We start from the raw sequence: 23,082 nt of genomic DNA on the forward strand, positions 1-23,082 counted from the left end.
AAATTTCATCTCAATTCAAACATTTCAAAAAAGTTTCCCCCACAATTACCAATTAGAGTGTGCCACCCCCTAGCCTTATATATCATTTAATTAGTTCCCCTTTAAATCTCAGTAATCATTTAACTTTTTAAGTATTACCTTAAAAAGTAATAACAATAATCTCGTAGCAACTACAAAACATATATACCTCTTACGTCGGATTCCGCATGGTACTTTCACCTTTAAATACATCAAAAATATTTATAATTTTGAAAAGAAAAATTAATCTTTTTAATTCATCATAAAAACTGATATTAATCTCATTACAACAATCATAATTCATTTCAACTATATTCTATAAATTCATTAAACATAGTTAATAAACTTATCACAATTTCTCTTTTTTCACATTTGTTCCATTTATCTCTGTATATAGTGCAACAAAAACAATAACAAAACAGTATCAGTTCCAATCTTCAATTTTAATAATCTATATTTTCCTACTTTCGAAATAATTTGTTACTTCTAATACATCTATACTCATCACCTTGCAGAATCCCAAATGAGTATAGTCTTGATTGTAATATTTTCTGCCCTGTTTGACAGAAATTTGTACATCATAGTGTGGTTCTTCCTCTTTTGCTGGGAAGCAGGAAGTAAATATCATTGTGTCTAAATTTGTAGAAGCTGAATTCCTGTTCCATCCCCTTTTCAACTTCCAAGTTTGTTCTCCTCAGGACATTTGATTTGTCACCTGAAACAAGACACTAATGAACCTCAGTCTCTTATTGTCAGTTTGCCATTCCAGCTCATATTCCCAGATACATTCAGCAATGACCCCACATTTTGGCCCTGACCAAAAATATGTTCACAGGGTATTTGTTACTGGACTACAGTTGGTCCTCGGCTTACAACAGTTCATGTAGTGACTGTTCAAAGCTACAACGGCCCTGAAAAGAGTGGTTTAGGACTATTTTTCACAATTAGGACCGTTGCAGCGTCCCTCTGGTCAGGTGATCAAAATGGCTTGGCAACTGGTTCACACTTATAACGGTTGCTGTGTCCCAAGATCATGTGGTCTCCTTTTGTAACCGTCTGATGAAACGGTCAATGAGGAAGCCTGTTCAGACCTGGGCTTCCCCAAAAAGCACTAAGCAGACTTTTTGTCCCGGCAAAACCACTTTTATTAAACAAAGGTGAATTTTTTGCATTTGCATTCAGCCAAAGGCCTGGCAAACGGTCTTTCAAGGGTCTAATGAGGAGCACAGACCTTATCTACCTTGGAGAGCTGCCAAGCAAATATTTCCAAACGCAGTGCTGACAAGGAAGGGCTCAGCACGGAGTTTCTCAGATGCACAGGTAGATCTTCCCACTGTGGCAATGAACAAACGAATTGTTTCCTGCAAAAGCCCCCTCCCCTTTTGCTCCTCTTTTAATCCCTATGGGAGGGGCAATTCACTGTCCACCTGTGGCTTTATTTCCACGTCAACCCTGAGTTCTTAATTGTGCCTTCCTTTTGGCAGCTCTGCGCATGTGCAGTAGTGGTGGGATTCAATTTTTGTTTTACTACCGGTTCTGTGGGCGGGTGTGGCAGGGGAAGGATACTGTAAAATCTCCAGTCAGAGGTGGTATCTGCCGGTTCTCTGAACTACTCAAAATTTTCGCTACCAGTTCTCCAGAACTGGTCAGAACCTGCTGAATACACCTCTGATGTGCAGGCTGAGAACTAGTTCCAGAAGCTCCCCTGCCTCACTGCTGTCCGACTCCGAAGGCAGCTGATGACTGCCAGCCTGCCCTGGCCCCATCTCTGCCTCCGATGCAGAGCCCTCATCCGAGCCTTCCTCAGCCTTCCAGGACTGGCCCGTGTTCTCCCCCAACCTCCTCACTAGTGTCCAATTCTGCTGCCAGCTCCACTAGCTGCTGGCGGGCCATAACAAAGCTAGATGATTCATCATTTAACTGTGACAAGAAATGTCACAAATGGGGCAAAACTCACTTAACAAATGCTTCACTTAACAACATTAATTTTGGGCTCAATTGTGCTCGTAAGTCGAAGACTACATGTATTAGCTTTTGTGGGAAGCCACCCCCCCTTCCTAGAAGAATGAAATATTTTGAGAAATATTAAAAAGGTAGAATATTATATTTCCCTAAATGAGAAATGGAGAAACATGTTTTTTTAGAGGAAGGAAGCAGACTCCATCTCCCTGCCCCCAAGTAGAAACTGAGGAGGCCACACTTTAGAAATGCATATAAGTAAAGTGAAGAAATGAAGAAAATGTATATTTGATTATTCATGTATTAACTGCAGCTAGAATTGTGTTTGCACAGAATTGGAAAAGCAAAGTGATCCCTATGGACAAAAACATGATTAGGAAAATATTAGAATGTGCAGAAATGAATAGGTTAACACTTGCAGTTAAAGAAAGGGAACTAACCTTATATATTATATTATATTGTACCGATGGCTAAAGAATAAATATGAAAGTCAGAAATAAAAGTAGATGAGCAAAATATAGAAAATGTATTAATAGAATGAAATAAGTTAAGATGAAGATTGTTACAGTATTAGACATATTATGTATATCAGCCTCAGGAGTAAATGTTGTATTGCAGAAGACATTTGTACCCAGATGACACACTGTTTAATGGAAGATGGATTGTCTGGATTAAAATAAAATGAAAATAAGAAAAAGAAATGCAGATTTAATAATCCATTCAAGACAGCATTAAAACCCCAAGGCAAACAGCCTCTAGGACTAATTACATTTGTTGAACAAGAGGAAAAAATCCAAGGAAGCAAGGACTTTAGACTCATTGCCGGCCTTCTTCACCAGACAAACTACTTAAAATCGAATAACAAAACACACAAAACAAGCCTGCAAATTACAAAATGCTGTTCAACCTTCTTTCCAATCAGCCTCTATTCCAGGCTATTCCTTCTCCCAGCTTGGATCGTTGAACCACATGGATTTTCCTTCCAACCCTTTTTTATGCACCAGCTCCTAGTGTAGGCAATGCCTTTTCTCTTCACCAACACGCTTAATCCCAGTGAAAGTAACTTTCAGAACAATTTAAAAGGCTAATTTGAACTTAAATAAACTACCAGTAAATGAATTAAAAGTAATATAGTTAATTAAAATTAAATTAAGTGAAGTACCGTTAAATGAAGCATCCTAATGCATTGAAGTAGCAGCCAGAAAACGTGTTTATTTGCTTATTTATTTTAAGGCGATCGTCATTTATTTGTTTACTTCCCTTCCTCTTTCTTTTCTTCCCTTCTTTTTCTTTCTTCCCTTCTTTCTTTCTCTCTCCCTCTTTTTCTTTCTTTTTTCCCTTCCCTCCCTTCTTTTCTCTTTCTTCTTTCTTTTTCATTCCTCCTTCTTTTCTTTTTCTCTCTTTCTTTCTCTCTCTCCTCTCTCCTTTCTTTTTCTTTCCCTCCCCTCCCTCCTTTCTTTTTTCCCCTTTATTTCTTTTTCTTCCTTTCTCTTTTTCTTTCTTTCTGTCCCTCTCTCCCTCTTTCTATCTCCTTCTTTCCTTTCCTTTCTTTTTTTTTCTTTTCTTCTTCTAAACCAACCCCCAAAACCAGCCTCAAACGAAGCTTCCGATTGGAGGGAATAAAAACATACCGCGCGCCTGAACAAGTTCCCATTGGCTGAAACAACCACGGTTTTATTGGACGACCAAAGCTCCCACGCGACCGCCACCCAATCAAAAAGGACCTCTGGAAACCCGAGGAGTAAATAAATAGGCGGGTTGGCGCTCTGGCTTGCCAGTACTTTGTTGCGTGCTTTGAAATTGAACGATCATGTCTGGACGCGGCAAGCAAGGTGGCAAGACTCGGGCGAAGGCTAAGACTCGCTCTTCTCGCGCCGGATTGCAGTTCCCGGTGGGCCGCGTGCATCGGCTCCTTCGGAAGGGTAACTATGCGGAGCGGGTGGGCGCCGGCGCTCCGGTCTACCTGGCCGCCGTGCTGGAGTACCTGACGGCCGAGATCCTGGAGCTGGCGGGCAACGCGGCGCGGGACAACAAGAAGACGCGCATCATCCCGCGTCACTTGCAGCTGGCTGTCCGCAACGACGAGGAGCTGAACAAGCTGCTGGGCCGCGTCACCATCGCCCAGGGCGGCGTCCTGCCCAACATCCAGGCCGTCTTGCTGCCCAAGAAGACCGAGAGTCACAAAGTCAAGGCGAAGTAATTTCCCGTCTTGGCTACAGATAATACGTTGCAAAGGCTCTTTTAAGAGCCACCCACTGCCTCACAAAAGAAGCTGATTTTTCTCTCTCAAGTCTTATTATTAGTTCGTTAGAGAAATATGGGGTGAGGCAATTGGGGGTGGTGATGTGAGATGTTATTCCATGGGATGTGAAAAAGTTGGGGTTAGAAGTTTCAAAATTAGGCATATTCTGTAAATATCACAAGCATCTACGGGTGTGGGGTATGGAAAAGATTGGGAAAACTCCTCCATCCATCAAAGGATAGGAAGTCGGAGGGGCTGCCTGTAAATTCAAAAAACACCCAAAATTTGGTATGGGGGCTAATAAATTGGTTCCCGAATCAAGAAAAAATTTACAAGAGAGGCTTTCACGCCTAAAATGATTAAGGATTTGGGGCAGAGGGTTGGACTAGAAGACCTCCAAAGTCCCTTCTAGCCTTAGGCATTCTATGACTACATGTGAGTCTCAAATAATAGAAAACAACATTTGATTGTAGGTAACATTCCATAAATGTATTGAGTTATACAGTATTAACTCCTTGCTGGCTGGGTTTGTGTTAAAACCTGTGTGTTCCAAGGATTTTCAGAATACACACAATAAATTCACAGGTATTAAATATATTATGTCATCCTATGGCTATCAAGGGACTCTGCCCACAAAGGTGACGGGCATCTTGGTTTAATTTTAGACTTTTAACTGAAAATTTAATGTATTTTTAAGGCTTTAGTGTTGTTGTTTTTTATCGTAAGCCACTAAATAAATTTTTTTAAAAGCTGTTACCATGAAAAGGCTCTCAACGCTGTCAGGGTAAAAATGCTAGTATTATAGCACTCAATATATAAAAATGCTATAGTTATAGCAAGGGTGTTTTTTCAAAATACATCTGAACTGTTTTTCTTCTAGATTGAAGAATCCCCATTTAGCTATAAAATGTTAAAACCTACAAATTCCAGACAAGTCTCTAGAAAAAAGATCCGAGGAGAGAATATAAACCTTACTTACATAGCCATTACTCGACCACATAGCTTTTTACCAAATAAATATTGAGTTATTCCCATGAGGTAAAAATTATCTAATAAGTTTTTATATACTACCACTCTTTTTCAGGAGTTGTGAGTGGCCCTGAAAAGGACCATTTAGGTAACCAAACGTGGTTACTAATATAAAATTGGCCAGCCCTTATTGCTTATAACCAGGCAGCATTGCTTCAGTATAGACTGTATAAGCCTTTGCACATGATCTTTGGTGACAGTGTGGTGCCAGGCTGCAGTAATGGACTCAATCGGCTCCTGCTTGGTCTTTCGATGCTTCTTGCTTATTTTGTAAACAATCTTGGCCCACAAGTTCTCAATGGGGTTGAAATCCAGGTTCTGACTGGCCAATCCAGGAGTCGAACACCATGCTTCTTCATCCACTGCTGGACAGACTTGGCTAGATGACAAGGGGCATCATCATCCTGGAAGTAAAAGTCCTTCCCTACAAGTTGCTGAGCTGAAGGAAGCGTGGTCTTTTCCAGGATTTCAACATACTGCTTGGAATTCATGATTCCCTGCATGATTTGTATCCAACCAATACCAGAAGCAGGGATACAGCCCCAGATCTTCACGTGCAATGGATGCTTCACAGATTCAGGCAGTATGGCCTAAATTCTCCAGCTGGAAATCTTCTGACCTACTTATTGCACTGATTCCCAGTCAAGTAGAAATTGCTCTCATCACTGAAGATGACCTTGGCCCACTTGGCATACTTCTTGGCCCGCGCACGTCGACAAGAGCGGTGAGCATCTGTGAGCAAAGGTTTATTTCAAGCTCTGCAGCCTTTGAGGCCTCTGGCAAGCAGTCGGCGGTGCACTGTGCTTGTGCACACTTTTACATCACATTTCACCCCAAATTCTTGTACTCTGAGTTTAGGGGAGCTTCCTGTTAGCCATTGTAATACATTGCGGAGTCCGATCTTGCCATTTTGTCAACTTTCTTGGTCTTCCAGGAGAGCCTGTCATCAACTGAACCAGTTATTTGGTATTTTTCAACCACTCTGCTCACTGTGGTGTGATGGCATTTCACTCTCTTGGCTATTTCTGTACAGGAGTAACCCTCTTCATGAAGCACAATGATGTGATGCTGCTGCTCAGTACTGGTGAAAGCAAAGGCCTTCATCCTTGCCTGCAGCCAGAGCTAAATTAAATTTCTGGATGCTTTTCATGCCTATTTAGTCAGAGTATGACAACATTGATTGGCTCATAGATTTAGCCTCTGTGCATTTTGATTGGTCAGTCAAAGTTTGCTGCTGATTGGCTACTTTTGATCCTAACATTGTCGAAAATGCAAGTTGTGCTTGTTTTAGCACATAAACTCACTCAAAACATTAAAAAGACTGGTTATATTAATAAAAATTACGCATCTCAATCCAACTATAGAAATTTTCCTCAAGGTACTAATTTTACATGGTTTCTACGAGTGAAAATTGATTAAACACGTAAATACAGCTTAAAACTGAAAACGTGCAGGACTTTTTCACACAGTAGGTAACATTCCATAAATGTATTGAATTATACAGTATTAACTCTTTGCTGGCTGGGTTTGTGTTAAAACCTGTGCGTTCCAAGGATTTCCAGAATACACATAATAAATTCATAGGTATTAAAGTTGTTAGGTCATCCTATGGCTATCAAGGGACTCTTTGCCCACCAAGGTGACAGGCATCTTGGTTTTAGATTTTTAACTGAAAATCTGATGTATTTTTAAGGCTTTAGTTTTTTTTATTGTAAGCCACTAAATAAAAAATCTAAATAAAAAGCTGTTACCATGAAAAGGCTCTCAAGGCTGTCAGGTTAAAAAATGCTAGTATAGCACTCAATATATAAAAATGCTAGTTATAGCAAGGGCGATTTTTCAAAATACATCTGGACTGTTTTTCTCCTAGAAAAACATTTTGTTATGTCAACAAAGCCTACAAATTCCAGACTCTAGAAAAAAGATTCGAGGGAAGAGTATAAACGAACTTTACTTACCTAGATATCGTATTCCTATGAGACAAAAATTACCTAATAAAAGATTTTTATATGCTACAACTCTTTTTCAGGAATTGTGGGTGGCCCTTAAAAGGGCCGTTGTTTTTTTTTGTCTAGAAATTAGCCCCCGAAGCCGTACAAAGTGCGGCCTTGGCGCTTCAGCGCGTACACCACGTCCATGGCCGTCACGGTTTTCCTCTTAGCATGCTCGGTGTAAGTCACAGCATCGCGGATCACGTTTTCCAGGAAAACCTTCAACACTCCACGCGTTTCTTCGTAGATCAAGCCAGAAATTCGCTTCACGCCACCGCGGCGAGCCAAACGGCGGATAGCCGGCTTCGTGATGCCTTGGATGTTATCCCGAAGCACCTTTCGATGTCTTTTCGCTCCCCCTTTTCCCAAGCCTTTTCCGCCTTTCCCGCGACCAGACATGTTCAACACCAACGAACAGCAAAGACTAACCTCGAGGGTCTGCTTAGGGATCTTTTATAAAGAAGAAGGACCGACCAGAAAGAAAACTTAGCCACTTTCGGTCGCCCCTCTCAGGTTATGTCACCATTGTCCAATCAAGTGCAACTTGTTTGAAACAGCTCAATCAAAGCCGAATCTAATTGAAGTTTAGCCTGACCGCTCCTCCAGCCAATTGCAGCTCAGCCCTCGAAATTCAAGCGTGCTAACGGATGTTTTTTATGCTTCAACCAATCAAGGCTCTGTGAACTGCCTATAAATACCCTGAAGCGCAATACCACAGTTTATTGCTTCTGTTGTGGTTTTGAAGATGGCTCGTACTAAGCAGACCGCTCGCAAGTCCACCGGCGGGAAAGCGCCTCGTAAGCAGCTGGCCACCAAGGCGGCGCGGAAGAGCGCTCCAGCCACCGGCGGCGTGAAGAAGCCTCACCGCTACCGCCCCGGCACCGTCGCCCTGAGGGAGATCCGCCGCTACCAGAAGTCGACGGAGCTGTTGATCCGCAAACTGCCCTTCCAGCGGCTGGTGCGCGAGATCGCGCAGGACTTCAAGACCGACCTGCGCTTCCAGAGCTCGGCCGTCATGGCTCTGCAAGAGGCGAGCGAGGCTTACCTGGTGGGGCTCTTCGAGGACACCAACCTATGCGCTATCCATGCCAAGCGCGTCACCATCATGCCCAAGGACATCCAGTTGGCGCGCCGCATCCGTGGAGAGCGGGCGTAAAAACTATTCCAGACAACGCCGCTGTTTCAGAAACCCAAAGGCTCTTTTAAGAGCCACCAAATTCTCCACGTAAAGCGCTGATCATGCATACTCTTATTTACAATTATAGTTCAAATTACATACATAGAAACATTAGAGAGACTGAATTGGGAGCAGATTGCCAGTAACTTCGGTCCACTTAAAATCGAAGATTGGCGCCATAATTTGTGAGTTGAACTAAATTTGGACACTTTACATAGCAATATGAATTAACATTTTAACTACATTAGCAGCACCCAATAAAATGTTAAATATGACGATTCCCCAACAGGCAAAATGTATTTTATTGCTGGTTCGGCTTTTTTAGGCTTGTTAGCAAGGCATCCCTGCCTCTTTGAAAGTCAAGAAACGTTTTCCTTTTAGCCAAATTCCACTTTTTAAAAATATGCAAAAGTAGCCTTTTCAGCAACTAAACATTCTTATAAGGCCTCTCATTTGTAAAGTTGCAAGATTAAAACCCAGGAAAAGTGTAACCCATAAATTTGAGTTTATTCAACTGTCTAGTTTGATCGTTTTCTGACGTTTTATGTGAATCGTTAGTAAAATACTCCATGCTCTCCAATGTGCCACTTTTATTTTTCTTTATATAAGTAACTGAAGACTTAACATTTCCCATTTTCCACACATCCTGTTGGGAGTCAGGCCGAAAACGATCGGCTCCAAGTGATCCGGTTTTTTTAAGTGTTAAAACGTTTTCATAAATGCTTTTGCTTTTGCCCGAATTAAATAGCTCGTTTACCCAGAGATTAAAATAGCGGCCGCGGGATTTCCCTTCCGAACAGCAGCCCTGCGAGGTAGGTTGCTATTGTTTTAGTGGAAAACAGCACCTTTTAAACGTTTTTGTGAGTGGCTCTTAAAAGAGCCTTTGGGGTTTTTGCAAGCAATGAGACTCGCACACCTGAGCAACAACTCACTTCTTCACGGCTTTCTTGGGCTTCGCCACTTTCGCTTTGGGAGTCTTGGGCTTCGCTTTCGGCTTCGCCGCCCTGGCCTTAGCAGGGCTTTTGACCGCTTTTTTAGCTTTAGCTGCCGCTGCTTTGGGCTTCTTGACGGCCTTGGGGGCTTTCTTGACCACCTTCTTGGCGGGTTTCTTCGCCCCGGCGGCACCCGTAGCCTTTTTCGCCTTCTTTGCAGCACCGGTAGGCTTCCTGGCGCTCTTGGTTCCCGCCGGCTGCTGCTTCTTGCAGGCCGCCTTGTCCTTGGGGTCGGCCTGCTTCTTGTTGAGCTTGAAGGAGCCCGAGGCGCCCGTGCCCTTTGTCTGGAGCAGCGTCCCCTTGGTCACCAGGCTCTTCAGGCCCAACTTGATGCGGCTGTTATTCTTCTCCACATCGTAGCCCGAGGCCGCCAGGGACTTCTTCAGCGCTGCCAAGGAGATGCCGCCACGCTCCTTGGACGCCGCCACTGCCTGCATCAGCAGCTCCGTCACGCTGGGGCCGGCCGGCTTCCGCGCCTTCGCAGCGCCTGCCGCTCTCCTCGCCGCCGCCGCTGCTGTCGCCTTCGAAGCTGGAGCCGCCGCCACGGGCGCTGCCGGGGCGACTTCTGCCATCCTTAACCGGGACACCTCACTACTCCAACGGAGACCCTTAAATTGGCCGGAGGCGCGGCGGGCGCTGGTATTTATAGGAGAGGAGCTGAGCGCTGATTGGTCCGTTGCCAGCATGGTGCTTTGCTGGTCCAACTCTGTTCTTGATCGTTCCAATTTTTGTGTTTTTGAATCTGCACAAAATAGCCGATTAATAACAATCCCTCGGACGGATCCCTTCCCTTCCCAGCGGGATCGAGAGGGGAGGATGTCTTGTTTCGGGCTCCCAGCCTCCCTTGGCTGGGGCAGCATAGAAATTGAGGGGAGAAGGTGGGGAGCACATCTTCTCCCGGCTTTTTCTGCCTTGACATGTGTAAACTTGTGGCTTTGTCTGAAGATGCTGAAGGGGTCTCTTAAGAAACCCCCGTGCAAACCCTTGGAAACAGCTCCCTGGCGGGTCTGTATCTTGACCCGCCTGCCAGGCAAGGATCTGGGCTGATGATTTCCCCGCAATCGCTTCTTTAATCCAGCTAAGTAACACATCGAATAGCCTACCGCGGATAAGACGTTCATTTTAGATGGGGGCTTGAAAATGACAGGCGCAAAAAAGTTGGGGAATTGGGTTGTAATTAAGGCCGGGGACAACTGAAGAGTGAAAAAATTAGGGGGGTGATTTGATTTTTTTTTTTAAAGACAATTTTATTGGTTTTTTAACAAACAGACAAACAAACAAAAACAAAAGCATCTGCTCTCCTCAATACTTATATACAGTGTGTCGGTTGGTTCATCGGTTTTGTGCATTCATTTCACAGTCACAACTACAATTACATTACATAATAACTCTTATTATCAATACAAACATATATCCACATATTATTAAAAAAAAAGAATTTGACTATACTTTTATTCAATCATGCCTTATAACTATAATCCAAGTAATTTATTCTATGATTTTTGATTTTTTTTAAAAGCAGTCTGATTTATATGTATATTTTTTTTCCCAGGGAACTCGGTAACCTAGATTTAAAATAGCTTTATATCTCTGTATAATAATCCACATACATAATATTACTTCATAGCAGGAAGAGAACATAAGAAGTGTTATGTGCAGCAAAGAAAGGGAAAAAGATATAATTTTGAAAAAGAAACCTAGCTAAACCCCCTTTGCACTGCTCACTAGATTAGGAATAGAACGGAATGGAATTAGAATAGGATATAGAATAGAACAGAATATAGAACAGAAATGAATATAGAACGTAAGGAAATATTAGCGACTGATACAGACATGGGTGGAGCAAATGGTGGGAGAACATATTCAATTTAAGCCAGAACTATTTCTCTTAGGAATAATGACAGAAAGCTACAGCAAAGGTATAACATATCTAATAAAACATGTATTATGGTGGCGAGATTGGTATATGCACAATACTGGACAAATGAAAATATACCACCAGAAAGAGAATAAGGAAAATAATGGCTTGTGCAGAATCTGATAGACTAGAACTGAAAAATAAGGGGAAATCAGAATATTATGATATTTGGAATAAGTTTTATCACTGGTTGCAAAAAAGAAGAGAAAGTTGGAACAAAAATAACTAGGATGAATAGATGTAGAATGTAAATACTGTATCAATAATACGAATGTTAATGGTTTGGTAATATTTTTGTATGTATGGCAGAGTAATGCCAAAATGGTTGCATAGTGTTTGATACTTATAGTTGTAAACAATAAAAAAATATTTTAAAAAGCAAATGAATGTAGAACAGAATATAGAATAGAATAAAAAATAGAATAGAATAGGAATGGAATTAGAATTGAGTTAGAATAGAATATAGAACAATTAGAATAGAATATAGAATAGATTATAGAACAGAAATATAGAATAGCAGAGTTGAAAGGGACCTTGGAGGTCATCTAGTCCAGTCCCCTGCTTAGGGAGGAAACCCTACACCATTTCAGACAAACGGCTGTCTAATCTCTTCTTAAAAACTTCTACTGTTGCAGAATTCACAACTTCTGGAGACAAACTTAAGTGCCATAGCCACAGAGGGCTTTATACCAGGGGTCACCAACTTTTTGGATTTCAGGGACCACCAAACTTATAATTTTAAATTCCGCAGACCAGAGACCCTGGGAAAATCACCACAAAAATTTGCAGGAAAATTCCCCATCTCGTTTTCCTACCGATCGATCATTTTTTATTTGGGATCGCAGGATACCGTCTCCAGTGATTCTGCGAGCAATTTAATCTGTCTGCCTGCTTTTGGGTAAAAGTTGTTCTTTTTTTTAAATAAAAAATTCAATATTTACATACATGGTGTGTTGTGAGTTAATTTTGTGAGTTTGTTTGCTAGCAAATTTTATGAGTTTGCATACAGGTTGACATACAATATTTACATACAAGCCACACCCAGCCAGTCACGTGACCACCAAGCCACGTCCAGTCAGCAAGCCACACCCATAGAACCGGTTGTTAAGGAATTTGAATCCCACCCCTGATCCCATGGTCACATGATCAAACTTCAGACCCTTGGCAACTGACTAATATTTATGATGGTTGCAGTGTCCTGAGGTTGTGTGAGCCCCTTTTGCGACCTTCTGACAAAGTTTGCGGGGGAGCCAAATTCATTTAACCACTGTGTTGCTCACTTAATGCCTTCAATGATTCACTTAACAGCTATGACAAAAAGGATTGTAACATCGGTCAAAACTCACTTAACAAATGTCTCGCTTAGCAGCAGAAACTTGTGGTCCTAAGTCGAGGACTACCTGTATTCATTGCCTTCCTAAAATCATTTGCCTTAGAATTTCTCCATCATTATCCCTTCTTCTAATCCCTCATTCTAGTGAGGTATAAAATTTAAACTTCCCGCTCAAATTTTGTTCACCATTTTAAGGTAGTTTGGACTCCGTCTCTCCCTCCCAATTTCCCTGTCAAACCCAGTTTTGACAGGCCAGTTTTCAGACTCTTGCCATCCTTCGATATAATATCCCAAAAGTGCTTTTTTTTTCCCAAGAGGAAACTGGGCTTTCTTGTTTTTTTTCTTTTGAAGACGTTTCTCTTCTCATCCAAGAAGCTTCTTCAGCTCTGATAGGATAGTGGATAAATGATAGGATAGATAAATCCTTCTGTTCCCGATCCTCCAGTCAGAGCTGAAGAAGCTTCTTGGATGAGAAGAGAAATGTCTTCAAAGAAAAACAAGTTTCCTCTTGAAAAAAAAAAGACACCTTTTGTGGTGGGAGAGAGACAGAGAGAGGAAGCGGAAGAAGAAGGAGGAGGAAGGAAGGAAGGAAGGAAGGAAGGAAGGAAGGAAGGAAGGAAGGAAGGAAGGAAGGAAGGAAGGAAGGAAGGAAGGAAGGAAGAAGAAAAAAAGTCATAAAATGGAGCAAAATTGATTTCAGATCTGACTTGCTCAGCAACCGAAATATCAGGCTCAAATTATGTAAATCAAGGATTTGAGCAGGGGGATGGACTAGAAGGCCTCCAAGGTCCCTTCCAATTCTGTTGCACTGGAAAAGCAGACTAGGGTAATAATCGTCTTGAAGCAAATGGAATATTCTAGGATCAAACTGGTAGGATCCAGCTGCCACTTTCCCCGCCACCACTCCCCAAAAATATGCCAGACAAAGAAAAAAAAATCAAAACTTCAATTTATTGGGTGACAGAATCCGTTTCACAGAAATTGCACCGCAGATCCAACCTGGTTCCTGCACATTCGCAAACACACACACACACCCCAACGCACACTCCCTCCGCAACAGAGAAATGAAGAAAACAAACTTGTGGTTTTATACAAAAATAAGATAAAAGAGTTTCATCCACGGAGGAAAATGTAAGCAAAACCAGTTTTGCCTCACACACCCTTGGCCCCCCACACTATCCTGCAAAACATGGTGGCCTGAGGTATTTCTTCTCCCCTTTAACTAGAGCGCTGCGGGCGAAAGAGACATTTTCAACCGGTTGCAAAAATGAAGATCCGAGGCTGCCGCAGTTCGTCCTCGATTTACAACCATGAGTTTGGTGCCCAGATTGGATCTATGGTGCAATTTCTGTGAAACGGATTCTGTCACCCAATAAATTGAAGTTTTGATTTTTTTTTCTTTGTCTGGCACACTTATGGCCCGTTTTTCACACTGGCGACCGTCGCAGCATTTCCTGGGGGTGTCACATGATCCAAACTCAGACACTTGCCAATGGACTCGTATTTATGACGGTCGCAGGGTCCCCGGGTGTGTGTCAATTTTACAAACTTCTGACAGGGGAAGTCCACGAGGAAGCCAGATTCACTTAACAACCAGGTAACGATCAACGGCAGGGATTTACTTAACAACCGTGGCAAGAAATGATGTAAAATGGAACCAAGCTCACTTAATAAATGTCTCGCTTAGCGGCAGAGATTTGGGGCTCAATTGTGGTCGTGAGTGGAAGACTATCCATATTTATTTTCTATCTTGATCCAAAAATGAAAACTGGGGTGGGGGGAAGATATGGTGGCTTATGAGAGAAGGAGAGAGAGAGACAGACAGACAGAGACAGAGAGGAGAAAGAGAGAAAGAGAGAGAGAGAGAGAGAGATGTGAGGGACAGACAGACAGAGGAGAGAAAGAGAAAGAGGAGAGAGACAGAAAGAGGAGATGAGAAAGAGGAGAGAGGAGAGGAGACACAGAAAGAAAGGAAAGAGACAGAAAGAGAAAGGGAGGAGAGACAGAAAGAAGAGAGAGAAGAGAAAGAGGGAGAGAGAGAGAGGAGAAAGAGACAGAGAAAGAGGAGAGAGATGAGAGAGACAGAGATGAGAAAGAGATGAAAGAGATTTAAAAAGAGAGATGAGAGGGGAAAAAGAGAAAGGAGTAAAAATTAAAATAAATTCAAAATAACATGCTCCAAATTACGAAGTCAGCTTTAAAAATAAAATGCATGAGCTGAAAGTGAACTTTATGGGCCTCCTTCCACCTTGGGTATTACATGCCAAATTTGCAGATAGTCCTCATTTATGACCATCACTGTACACGGAATTTTGGTCGTAAGCCAGCCAGGTAGAAGGGGCCGTTAAATAGGTCCTTAAGTAAGCCGACTTGTTTTTACAACTGTTTTTATGGTGGTCGTCAAGGAAGTCATTATGGTCATTAAGTGAATCACATGATTTTTAAGCAAATCCAGCATATCCAATGGGTGGGTTTTTTTTTTTTTCTGTTTTCTGGAAAACACCAAAAAACATCTTAAATTATCCTAAGTGTGAGCCGGTTGGCAATCGCCAGAAATGCGGTCACAGGATGAAGACCGAACATTATTTTACAAAGGTCAGAAGTGATTTTACAGACCATTGAGCACCCTTTCATGAGCACCCCTCCATCCTAACTGCGAACCGTCCTTCAAGCAAACCGTCGTTAAGCGAAGCATTACATGTCGATGCTGCTTCCCAAAGAAAGTGACAAAACCCAGCAGCTGATAAATGAATGTTATTTTTTTGCGAGGGGTGGGAAGTGTAGGAGTCCGATCGATCCTTAACCGGCATTGCGAGATTCGATCGTACGCTTGCAAGCGGCGTTTTTTAAAAAAAGTTTATTAAAAGTTGGTGATTTGCAAGTCTGAAGCTCAGCCAGCTACTTCATCATCCTCATTGTGACACCCACGCTCAAGGAAAAAATAATTTATTTTCCCTAGTGACAAGAGTCGGCAACCTGCGGCTCTAGAACCACATGTGGCTCTTTCATCCCACTGCTGCGGCTCCATTGCTCAAAATGTCACAACCGCCAATTTGCAACACCCCTCCAGCACACAATTTATGGAGCTTTTCACCCCACCATCACCCGTAGGTTTTCTGGCTCCTGGTCTTTTCTTTTCTTTGGGAAATGGATTCAAATGGCTCTTTTGAGTGTTTAAGGTTGCCGACCGCTGCTGTCATGCCCCCGTCAAGGGTCTGAATCGGAGGAAGAAGCCAGTCAGCTGACAGGGAGTGGAAGTGTGGCTCCATTGGCTGTGGAGGAAACTGGGGAAGGGCAAAGTCCGGCTGGGCAGAGCAGGGGAGAGGTAGAACAAGGGAGAGGGAATTCAGAGGAGCTCTAACCAAGGAATCTCACCACCACCACCACCACCGCCCCGCCCCAGGGAAAGATTTCTCTTTGGCACTTTGGGTCCCCAGTTCTGTTTTTAAGAAAAAGATGGATAGATCTGAAAAACGTCGCTTCTAAGTTAGGAAAAGCGTTTGCAACAGGAATGGATGACATAAACAGCAGTCATAAATGAGCGGGGGGAGGGGCGGGGGGGAGGAAAAATAGTAAAGTTGATTTGTTAGGCAAAAATAAACTAGATGGGAGAATATTTATAGCTCAGGGTTGCAATGCGGTTGTGTCCATAGTGGTCTCTGAGATCGGTTGTTTTCTTGCAGATGTTTCATTACCCAGCTAGGCAATATCATCAGTTCTACTAGAGAAAGGGGTTTACAAAGAGGACGGTGGGGTCCTTGCTGGCTTCTGAGGTTGGTGGTTTTCTTGCAGACGCTTCGTGATCTAACTAGGCCAGTGGTTCCCAAACTTTTTCAGTCCACTGCCCCCTTGGTGCTACAAACTCATCCTCGGTACCACCCGCCCAGGGGTGGGATTCAAATTTCTGTGGGCATGGTCTAATTTGAGGGTGTGGCTTGCTGGTCATGTGACTGGATGGGCATGGCTTGCCGGTCACGTGACTGGCTGGGCGTGGCTTTGTGGTCACATGACTGGGTAGGTGTGGTTTGGTGGGCATGTGACTGGGTGGGCGTGGCCAGGTGACTGGCAAACGAAATACAAGTGGTCCTCACTTAATATGTTTAGCAAGTGTTCTAATTTATGACTGGCCTCCCCAGAGCTACTTGACCTGTTTCTGGAGTTTTGACAGCCATGTGCACGCACACACACACACACACACACACACACACACTCTCCCTCCCTCCCTCCCTCCCTCCCAGACTGGCTTTGCTCAACTTTCCTCATGTGCCTGTGGGGCTGGCGCCTCAAACATGGATGGATGGATGGATGGAGACAGAGACAGACAGATAGGTAGGTAGATAGATAGATATATTGATAGGTAGGTAGGTGGGTAGGTAGGTAGGTAGGTAGGCAGGCAAGCAGGCAGGAAGACAGACAGACCTTTTGGATGGATGGATGAGATAGATAGATGATAGATGATAGATAGATAGATAGATAGATAGATAGATAGATAGATAGATAGATAGATAGATAGATGATGTATGGATAGATAGGTAGATAGGTAGGTCGGTAGGTAGATGGATTGATGTATGGATAGGTAGGTAGGTAGGTCGGTCGGTCAGTAAGTAGCTTGATGTATGTATGTATAGATGGATAGGTAGGTAGGTAGACAGACCTTTTGGATGGATGGATGGATAGATTGGTAGATAGGTAGGAAGGCTTTGACCACATGCCCAATATCCAGGATCCCTCTCAACCAAGCCCACCCCTCTTTGTAGTTTCCGTGCCTGACAGCAAGTTCACAGGCTGCTCCTCCCGCCAGGGATCAGCTTCCCAAGCATCCCACCCCCCCGGGGGCACTCACGTCGTAGTGGGCGGTGCTGTTCCCTGCTTCCTGGAGCCAGTATAGGGCAGGGTTGAGGAAGCCCAGGGCAGGTAGCAGTGCAGCGTTGCAAAAGTAGAACAAAGCCGTGCCAACGCTGCTGTATTTGAAGCGCCGCCCCCTCAGGCACGTCGGTAAGAAACATCAATTCCGGAACCGGCGCCTCAATGGGTGAACCTGCAGGGCCAGCCGGCGCCTCTAATGCACCGGTGCCACCTCTTAGCGCCCCTCTGACAGCCCCCGTAAGGCCGTTAAGAGGTGGCAGGGGGGCAGCGCATAGAACGCAGCTGTGGCAGCACGTAACATGCCACTGCTTCCGCATTGGAGGCGCCTGCTCCGGAGCGGTGCTAGTCAATGGGTGAACCTGCAAAGTCGGCGATTTGAACACCCCCCTGCCGCCTCTTAGCCCCCCCCGCCGGCCCCCCTTGCCTCTTAGCGCCCCCTAAGGCATCCCACTGCCCCCCAGGGTGTGGTACCACCCACTTTGGGAACCACTAAACTAGGTAATATCATCAGTGCTGGAAGGGAAGGAGGTTTGAAGAAGAGGAGGAAGAGGACGATGGTGGGGTACTTGGTGATCTGAGTTTGGTGGTTTTCTTGCAGACGTTTCATGATCCAACTAGGCAGTATCATCAGTGCCAGAATGGGGTGGAGTTTGCTGTTTATATACGAGTGGTTTGCCACCGCCAACTCAGACAATAATCAAAAGTAAACAAAGGCCCAATCAAGGAACCAACAAGAGGAAAACAACGCTCCCATGGACTGGGCAGGCCGCTTCTACATAAGAGAGCAAACACTCTTCTAGCACTGATGACGTTACCTAGTTGGGTCACGAAACGTCTGCAAGGAAACTGCCAAGCTCAGAAAGCATCAAGGACACCCCCCCCTCCAAGAAAAGCTCTTCCGGAGGAAAACACTCCCTCCCCCAAGCACATCTCAGATCTCAAGTTACGGCACAGGGACATAAAAAGAGGGTGCGCGAACATCTTGGTCTGCAATTCAATTTTTCAACCTTTTTTTTTTTAATTATCATCATTACTATTGTCAGCGCTGCGCACCGGCCCCTTTCTGGAACATGGCTGCAGATCAATTAAAAAAAAACCCCACCAGTAAAACAACCAATGATGAAATTGTCAAAAAATAAATACATAAAAACGCATCCTGCCCACCCATCCCCCCACCCCACCCCCCCGCCTCCAGAAATGTCCCGGGCTTTCGGAAGTCCGCAACGCTGTTGAGAACGCCATGAGGATTAAAGCGGCCGGGTCCCGTCAAAGGAGAGGAAGGCATCGGCGAAAGGCGAGGAGAGGGGTGTACCCCTGCCTGGAGACCTGCCAGTCTGGAAGTTCCTGGTTAAACAAGGCCGACACAAGGTCCTTGCATGGGGACGACGCCCGCCAGCTGCCTTGGTGTCCGAGTCCTGCTGCTCAGCAGCTTGGCTCCTTGTCCGAGCGGCGTCTGAGGTGATCTGAAATCCCATCCAGGGTTTAACTGGTCTCTTGAGCTTCTGCTTCTGCCCGGTGCATCTGGTCCCGACTCTCTCCGGCCTCCTCATCCTCCATGGCCATTTCCAGCGGTAAGGAAGGCAACAAGACCGCCTGTGCCCCAGTACCCTCCTCCATCGGCTCCAACATGCCGTTCAGGTCCATATCCTGGATCTCCACGTCGTAAAGTGGGGCAGCCCGCGAGGCCGTGTTACTCTCGCACTCGACGCAAGCCTGAAGCGGGAAAGGAAGACATTGTTAAGTTTAGGGTGGGTTTACCTCACGGTCCTCTCCAAATGGGGCAGCCCATGTTCTACAGCAAGGGTGGTCAAACTCGATTTCATTGAGGGCATTGGGGTTGTCCTCCGGGGGTGGGGTGGGGGGACACGAGAGGGGCGTGGCCAGGGTGGCCGAATGGGAGTGGCCAGCTTGACACGTAGGTGATCACACCTGAAAGGCCGGTACGTGCGGCCATCTTGGAAACGGTAAGAGGCCAACCTGCGTCACTTCAACCCGGCCCACCTCATCCTGACTTGCACACATGCAGAAGGCAGGCGCACCAGTGAAGAATCTTTCTTCTGCTTGCCTTTTCAGCTGACATAGAACCGGGGGAGGGAAGAATAATTGGGCTTTGTGGGCGGAAGGGAGGTTTAAGGCCAAGGCCAAACGCCTTGGCGCACCAGATGTGTGAAACGCCACCTGAAGAGGACCCTCATGACATCATAACACATCTCAGATTGGATGGCATAACTTTCTAGATGTGATTTCCGTGCCTATTGCCTCAGATCTTGTATTCTTCTGATGCTACCACTTCAATTTTCAGTAAAAGTCCTTTTGTCTAAGATTTTCTTTCTTGGATTTTTAAGGGAGCCCCACCTGACAGGTAGTATGCTACCGGTTCAGACCGGTTCAACCGAACCGGTAGTAAAATAAAAAGAAGAAATTACTGGTACCGCCGAACTGGTGCCTACGACAATCAGCTGAGAGGATAAAAGGAGCAACAAGGGCATGGGCGGGAGAGTCGCTCCTAGCTTTTCGTTTCTTCATCCTCTCCGCTGATTGGTGCGCTAGGGACGCACATGTGCGCAATCACCCAATGAACCAGTAGCGACCAAGGTAGGAACCCACGACTGGGGTGCACGTACTCACAGGCCCTGCTTCCCCCATCCCGGTGTGCGTGTGTGTGCCTGCCTCCTGTGCGTGCATGCGCGCCACCCTGGGATGGGATGGGTCGGGCCAAAGCGATGCGGGCCGGCCCTTTGCTCTTTCCAAGATGGCCACGCAGGCCGGATCTCACCACATCGCAGGCTGGATCCGGCCCGCGGGCCTTGAGTTTGACAACCCTGTTCGACAGGAGTCATTGACTTACAACTGTTCATTGGGTAACCAAAGTTACAACGGCACTGAAAAAAAGTGACTTAGGACCGTATTTCACACTTAACGACCCTTGCGGCACCCCCTTTTGGTCACGAGATCAAAATTCAGATGCTCGGCAACTGGTTCGTCGTGCCCCAGAGCCATGCGATCCTTTTTTTGCGACCTTCGGACAAGCAAAGCCAACGGGAGAATACGGATTCCCTTAACGAAGGGGTGAGTAGGCCGAAAACAGCCAAAAACGGGCCTAAAAATGGACCCAAAACGGGCCACGTAGTCCATTTTTGACCAGCAGTGGCCACGAGGCGTGGGGGGCTGTGCACAGTTTTCCCCATGCCCCGTTTTGGCCCGCAGGATGAAGCAGGAGGCACCCGTCCCTCCCTAACGCACACACCCTGCTGCCGCCCATCCGCAGAGAACTACAATACCGATCCGGCCCTCAAAGAAATCCAGTTTGACACACCTGGTATAGAATCCCCTTCTCAAACAGGGGTTGGACTAGAAGGCCTCCAAGGTCTCTTCCAACCCTGTGGTTGTTTTTCCAGTGGGCCCTTGTTGCTCTCGACATCCCTCCCTCTCCCCACCCCCCCGGCGGCGCCAGTGGCCTCCTCACCGTGACGTTAATGGCTTTGGGCAATATCCCCTTCTGGACCCAGGAATGCACCTCGGCCAGCTCCTTCTTCTGTTCTTCTGTGAATCTGGGCTGTTGCTTCTGCAGCTGCTTCAGTTTCTCGCGGTCCTCTTGCAGGACGGTCTCCATGTCCCTGAAGAAGACAAGTGGGTCAGAAATGCCAGTCAATCTCTCTCTCGATGGGCCCAGAAGTGGCCCCCGTGGCATTTGTTTCCCCAAACTCCGACCAAAATTAAAGCAACACCGCCCCCCTTCCAGGATCCCAGCATCCTCTTAACGATAACGAGAAAAGCAATGTTGGTTTTCTTCTCTCTTGGGGAATCCAGAAACCTCGATCCCAGGAGAATCGAGCGGGGTCCAAAATCCCGACGTGGGAAAGGACTCACCTGGTGGGCAGCTGATAGGTCATCATGACCTTATCGTCGGTATTGGCCATCAGCAACCAGATGGGATCCTGGAGGACATATTTCATGAAGTGTTCGTTATCCTGTGCTTCGGATCGCTTCTTGGCCCGTAAATCGTTCTCGGACGAGTCAACGCTGCCGAAGTATTTGCTGGTATTGCTACTCTTGCTGCTGGCTGCGGGAGAGGCAAAGAGGAAGCTGGTTGGATACGGGAAAATCCTTCCGGTACCGTGAACCAGACAAAGGCACCCGGTAAGCAAGGAACTGCTGGTGAAAATCTCCTGAAAGCTACCACAAAGCCATGATCTTCATGGCTTTCCTGCTAGGGCGAGGGTCGGCAACCTGTGGCTCTGGAGCCGCATGTGGCTCTTTCATCCATCTGTGCGGCTCCCTGTCGCCAGTCAGTTCTGCAACTAGGGGTTTCAGTTAGGACAAGTAGAGGAAAAAGGACGCTGGGCTAGGCGACTCTTATGGTGGTGGAAGTGGACTTCCGGTCGGCTCCAGAATTGAACGGTGGGGAGTGGGGTTCCAGTTAGGACCTTTGTGGCTCTTTTGAGTGTTTAAAGTTGCCGACCCCTGTGCTAGGGAAAGCTCAGGATTTCTGGTTCCTAAAAGGAACCCAGCTGATAACAAAGTGTCGGCCACCTACCCAGATCCTCTCCCATGAAACCCGGTTGCTAGACTTACTGGTCCCGCTGGCAGACGTGCTCTCCCCGTTGGAGCCCGAGCCCATGGAGCCCGAGGCGGCTGACCCCGTGCCGGAGCGCGAATCTTCTTGAAGGAGGAGATCCAGGAGGTCACTGGAGCTGGACAAAGCATCGTTGTTGGAGGAATCATGAGCTTCCACCTGGAAGGGGATGATGGCCCAAGGTTAGGACCCGGAAAGAGTGTCCGCTCCAAGAACAAGCTCCTCCCTAGCAAACCCCAATGTCGCGCCTGTTCCTATGGCTGCTGTACCCTCCCTGTGGCTCTCATCGCGACCTCGATCTCCTTGTCCAGCTCACATCGGAGCAAAACTTTACTGTTAAGAACCTCATACGGTTAAGTCCTAGATTTGAATGATGCAACTCCAAGAACAGAGGTGTCAAATTCAAGGCCCATGGGCTGGATCCGGTCCGTTTTGAGGGCTTAGATCCGGCTCTCAGGCCGCTCTGGAAACCACAAGGACTGGCCGCAGTGCCTCTGCCAGTGAAAAAGGAGCCCAGGGGGCCGCTCCAAGCTCCGTTTTAGCTGGCAGAGGGCTGCAAGAGAATGTCGCCGCCCAAAACAGAGCCCGGGAGGGCTGTGCCTCCCTGAGCTCAGTTTCCGCTGGCAGAAGCTGCGGGACGCCATGGCGGCTGAAAACTTAGCCCGGGTGGGGTCACACACAACCACCCCCCTGAGCACTATTTTCGCTGGTAGAAGGCTGCAAGAGGACGCTGTGGGTGAAAACGGAACCTCGATGAGTGGTGTCGAGCTGGCCACGCCCACCCCACGAGACCAAACACAACCCTAACGCGGCCCTCAATGAAATCGAGTTTGACACCCCTGTCCAAGGATTGGAGGCATCTTGGTCGCCGAAAGGAAGTACAGGACCCCCTACAGCTGCCAATTGCTGCCAACCCTCCGGACGATCAAAAACCGGAACTCATTCCCAGGAGAGGGACTCTGTTCAGAGAGCCCTTTAGCC

At 46.0% G+C, this 23,082-nt stretch overlaps 5 protein-coding genes across 5 annotated transcripts in view; 2 read left to right on the plus strand and 3 right to left on the minus strand.

The window, feature by feature from the left end:
* Positions 1 to 106: 106 nt before the first annotated feature.
* LOC113450673 (histone H4) lies at positions 107 to 7,668 on the minus strand. Its single transcript, XM_087918122.1, has 2 exons — positions 7,207 to 7,668; positions 107 to 733 (listed from the first exon to the last, which is right to left on the minus strand). Exon 1 carries the CDS (start codon positions 7,636 to 7,638, stop codon positions 7,327 to 7,329), a length of 312 nt encoding a protein of 103 aa, XP_087774248.1. The 5' UTR covers positions 7,639 to 7,668; the 3' UTR covers positions 107 to 733; positions 7,207 to 7,326.
* Positions 3,765 to 4,267, plus strand: LOC113450672 (histone H2A.J). The gene has a single exon (XM_026721957.2). The coding sequence runs from the start codon at positions 3,788 to 3,790 to the stop codon at positions 4,175 to 4,177; it is 390 nt and encodes a 129-aa protein (XP_026577742.1). The 5' UTR covers positions 3,765 to 3,787; the 3' UTR covers positions 4,178 to 4,267.
* Positions 7,669 to 7,973: 305 nt separating the features above from the next.
* LOC113450674 (histone H3) lies at positions 7,974 to 8,514 on the plus strand. The gene has a single exon (XM_026721960.2). It carries the CDS (start codon positions 7,985 to 7,987, stop codon positions 8,393 to 8,395), a length of 411 nt encoding a protein of 136 aa, XP_026577745.1. The 5' UTR covers positions 7,974 to 7,984; the 3' UTR covers positions 8,396 to 8,514.
* Positions 8,515 to 9,004: 490 nt separating this feature from the next.
* On the minus strand, positions 9,005 to 10,003 carry LOC113450671 (histone H1.3-like). The gene has a single exon (XM_026721956.2). It carries the CDS (start codon positions 9,978 to 9,980, stop codon positions 9,345 to 9,347), a length of 636 nt encoding a protein of 211 aa, XP_026577741.2. The 5' UTR covers positions 9,981 to 10,003; the 3' UTR covers positions 9,005 to 9,344.
* Positions 10,004 to 18,507: 8,504 nt separating this feature from the next.
* Positions 18,508 to 23,082, minus strand: part of PER1 (period circadian regulator 1) — a 29,205-nt gene continuing 24,630 nt past the window's right edge. The window contains 4 exon segments of the mRNA XM_087917798.1: positions 18,508 to 19,238; positions 20,992 to 21,142; positions 21,396 to 21,588; positions 22,101 to 22,260. Coding sequence (XP_087773924.1) covers positions 19,008 to 19,238; positions 20,992 to 21,142; positions 21,396 to 21,588; positions 22,101 to 22,260 — 735 coding nt within the window. The 3' untranslated portion in view covers positions 18,508 to 19,007.

Source organism: Pseudonaja textilis, chromosome Z (assembly GCF_049901715.1).
Source record: "Pseudonaja textilis isolate UNSWEBS1 chromosome Z, rPseTex1.2, whole genome shotgun sequence".
Classification (NCBI taxonomy): Eukaryota; Metazoa; Chordata; class Lepidosauria; order Squamata; family Elapidae; genus Pseudonaja; species Pseudonaja textilis.

What these genes read in the sequence shown, in the direction of transcription:
- LOC113450672 (XM_026721957.2), top strand. Translation starts at nt 3,788, where the DNA reads ATGTCTGGACGCGGCAAGCAAGGTGGCAAGACTCGGGCGAAGGCTAAG.
- LOC113450673 (XM_087918122.1), bottom strand. Translation starts at nt 7,638, where the DNA reads ATGTCTGGTCGCGGGAAAGGCGGAAAAGGCTTGGGAAAAGGGGGAGCG.
- LOC113450674 (XM_026721960.2), top strand. Translation starts at nt 7,985, where the DNA reads ATGGCTCGTACTAAGCAGACCGCTCGCAAGTCCACCGGCGGGAAAGCG.
- LOC113450671 (XM_026721956.2), bottom strand. Translation starts at nt 9,980, where the DNA reads ATGGCAGAAGTCGCCCCGGCAGCGCCCGTGGCGGCGGCTCCAGCTTCG.